The sequence below is a fragment of the Phytophthora parasitica genome (genome assembly GCF_000247585.1).
Source record: "Phytophthora parasitica INRA-310 unplaced genomic scaffold supercont2.115, whole genome shotgun sequence".
In the NCBI taxonomy this organism is placed as follows: domain Eukaryota; phylum Oomycota; class Peronosporomycetes; order Peronosporales; family Peronosporaceae; genus Phytophthora; species Phytophthora nicotianae.
The window spans coordinates 57,174-58,437 of NW_008649101.1; the positions used below are offsets into that span (position 1 = coordinate 57,174).

General features: G+C 51.6%; 1 protein-coding gene across 1 annotated transcript; it reads right to left on the reverse strand.

The window, feature by feature from the left end:
* Positions 1 to 4: 4 nt before the first annotated feature.
* PPTG_19349 (hypothetical protein) lies at positions 5 to 1,222 on the reverse strand (the record flags this gene model as incomplete). The annotated part of the gene is made up of 3 exons (XM_008917807.1): positions 1,010 to 1,222; positions 76 to 926; positions 5 to 38 (listed from the first exon to the last, which is right to left on the reverse strand). Exons 1-3 carry the CDS (start codon positions 1,043 to 1,045, stop codon positions 5 to 7), a joined length of 921 nt encoding a protein of 306 aa, XP_008916055.1. The 5' UTR covers positions 1,046 to 1,222.
* Positions 1,223 to 1,264: the final 42 nt, after the last annotated feature.

Sequence of the window (1,264 nt, forward strand, 5' to 3'; positions counted from 1 at the left end):
ATCATTATCCTCCGCCGAACGATGCGAGCTTGCCGACGCTTTTCGATGTTCAAGTCCTTGGACGTGATCACGAACCAGTGGTTGACTTTCGATGGATCATGCAAGTAGCTCACGATATCCCAGCCATCGTGTGACTGAACGGAGAAGTGTCCATCGGAAATCTCCACTGTGTAGCCTCTAGGATACTGCAGTTGCGGCACGAATATCTCCGTAGGGTGCATCGCAACTTCATTCGACTTGGCTGGGTCCGAGAAGAACTCTAGTTCGTAGCGCACTCGATCGAGATTAAACTCCGACTTGGAAGGAGTGCCAGCAATGCGCGTAGCATACGGACGAGCAAAGGCGTGAACCGCTCGACCACAAGAATCTCGCTCTGGAACAGACAGTTGAGCTCCCGATCGGATAGGTTTGTCCATGCTGATAAGACTAAGATCCTCCAAATTCCACTGGTCACCGTAGCCATTGCAGTTGTCGGATGTGTAGCACCAGAGCGTGAAGGAGACCAGACTCGCTTCCAGACACGAGATGGTGTTGTCTAGGGCACCAACTTGTGCACTGAAGCCACCACTTCTGAACGCTTTACCACTGTGCATATTAAACGGGATGCCTGTCTCGCCGATGAGCGTTGGAGCGTTGTTCATCTGCTCACTCCCGTATCCTTTGATACCCGCTAACTGTTTCATGTGCGTCCTGCGCACAGCAGCGTAGCCAAATGCAGGGCACTTAGTCCTGGGGTCCACAGTGAAATACGGACGCCAGGCACGGAGAAACAACGTAACACCATCATACCAGTGCGTAGCATTAACTGCGCGAGGAATGAGGGCGTCATCAATCTCAGGAAACTCGTCAATGCTAAACTCCAGTGGCGGCATCTCGACGAACAGTAAAATATGCGGCAAGATACTGCGAATACGCTCTGCGAAGCGCTGTATAAATAAAAAATATATATACGACAACCCACTCGTTAGATAATTATTCAATCCCACAGATACTTGTCAGTTCTACTTACCGCAGCGAAAGGCACGTAGCAATCCCGTCCGTACATGATACCGGCAAAGTGGTCTGGACGCAGCAGTACTGGTTGTCCTGTTACGCTATCCACGTCCCAAATGCCTTCCTCTCTCCATATACAACGCCGTCCTTGCTGCCAAGCACGTACTCCATTGGGATCCACCGTCACCAGTTCATCCGGGCGTCCCAACACGTGCTGGTTCGCACCGTTCGACCAGCGTTGAATAACCTGTTGATACCCGTCAGCCAGAGC